The following is a 1,826-nucleotide window of genomic DNA, read 5'->3' as shown; positions in this document are numbered from 1 at the left end:
TCCTTAGGACCAGGGACCTTTCGACTCGAAAATCTGATCCCCCGCTCCAGCATATCCGGTCTCTCGCAGGACAAGTATCGTCCCTACATCCCAGGTCCTTCGTTTCACCATGTACAAGTAACATCTCGGTCCTCTGGCTTCTCAGCTACAGTGTATCTATTTTTGCTCACCCCTTTCTGGTTCTCTGAGACGCTCCGGCCTTAAGTGTTGAAACGACCTGTGCCAGCCTCTATGCATATCGGTGATACTGCTGCAATGCGAGGCCGTGCAAATTCAAAAGCCTGAGAACGGTCTCTGATTGAGTCCAGGAGCTTCTCCCCGCTAGGTTGGGGATGGATGGGCCTGCCGGTAGATGGCCGCCGACCATGCAACATCCTCGCGCGCCTTCAGTGAGACTTCTCCCTTCTTATAGGGCACCGCGAGCTCGAGGAATACCTGGCTTCTGCGGGTGATTGCAGTCGCTCATTATGGGGGGGATCCAAATTGGCGTCTAACATAGTATCCGGAAGTTGAGGCGTATCCGGAAGCTCAATTTCGATGCCTGACAACCGCGGCGCCGGTTTGCACTGGTTGAAGGCACGCCGAAGGTCTAAGATCAGGCGAGCGCTCTGCACATCTTTAGCCAGCTGATCCCTTTGCCACTGGCCTATCACGTACCACGATTGATACTGACGTCCATAACCATCTATACTTCATCTCAGTGCGAATCGTTATGAGTCAAAACTAGGTATCGCACGGAAAAACCACGCCCGTCAAGGGTGAGCGGACCACAGAATACGTTATGGTAATGGCGACCATAGCAGCTAAGTGTACAACGTTTCAGTAAACATGCTGCCTTCACGGGGAGAAACCTCCTACCGAATATCAGCGCAAAAGCCCATGTACCGTCCCTGACAAACTGACGCAAGATCGGGCTCCGTCTCCATCCCAATCGTTGATACTGGTAGCACTTAAACAAGGTGAGTGCAAATAATAGCGTCTCAAAAGAGACTGAAGGCAGCCTGTACATCTTCATATCGGTGTGGAACAACTCGATAGTCACAAACTTACCAGCAAAGGCAGTTAGCGGAGGGCATGGAGACACTCGAGCAGTTAGGGTTGACGGTTACTCTGGGGACGATGATGGTGAGGGCATAGCACAAGAGGGACATTAGGCCGGCATAAATTACGCTCAGTGTTGCTAGGAGCCTGCGGTTTCGGTCATACAGCGCGTAGACTTGATAAGGCTATAACGCGGTTCAAAGTGATTCGAGCTTGGGATGACCGACCTCTAATCATGAGAATGATGTCTACAGCAGACACAATCAGCTGCAGCACGACCGCCTCCATCGTGATCCACTTTAGGCATTCGCTCGGAGTGTGAATTTCACCAGCCGTGACACTGAGTAGTGCCCTTCATTGCGACAGTTAGCTAAAGGGCGGCCCGAGAATGTGTTCGCCACTCACAACTGGGCAATCCAGGGGACATATCGTCCAATGAGATAGCAGACTTTCGCGATAGTCCATTCCTTCCTGAACTGGCGTATAAGACGATGTACTTGCGGGACGACGTGAATGTACGCTCACATCCAAATTAGCTCGACCTGAACGGCAGCAGTTGAGTGCCGCACACTGGCTTGGATGGAAAATATTTACACACTTCGTCACCCAGAGCAATAGTGATGTCCCACGTCAACAAGGAAGCGGATGAAACTTCGTCGTGGCTCTTGGTCAGAAATCGAACAAGGAAGACATTGTCTCCACGCACTTGCAGCATAGCTGAATACTCGAGCTTGTGAGGCGATGATTAGGGAGCCCGACTGATCCAATGTAAGATCTACGAGCAT

The 1,826-nt window shown here is 51.5% G+C and overlaps 1 protein-coding gene across 1 annotated transcript; it reads right to left on the bottom strand.

Annotated features, from left to right (window-relative positions):
* Positions 1-697: 697 nt before the first annotated feature.
* On the bottom strand, positions 698-1,347 carry GLOTRDRAFT_51577 (uncharacterized protein; the record flags this gene model as incomplete). Its single annotated transcript, XM_007873557.1, has 3 exons — positions 698-1,001; positions 1,051-1,216; positions 1,269-1,347. Coding segments are annotated over 3 exons (549 nt in total), but the record flags the coding sequence as incomplete, so codon positions are not given.
* Positions 1,348-1,826: the final 479 nt, after the last annotated feature.

The sequence above is a fragment of the Gloeophyllum trabeum genome (genome assembly GCF_000344685.1).
Source record: "Gloeophyllum trabeum ATCC 11539 unplaced genomic scaffold GLOTRscaffold_00321, whole genome shotgun sequence".
Lineage (NCBI taxonomy): Eukaryota > Fungi > Basidiomycota > Agaricomycetes > Gloeophyllales > Gloeophyllaceae > Gloeophyllum > Gloeophyllum trabeum.
The sequence above is the reverse complement of the archived record's forward strand: the minus strand, read 5'-3'. Positions and strand labels throughout refer to the sequence as shown.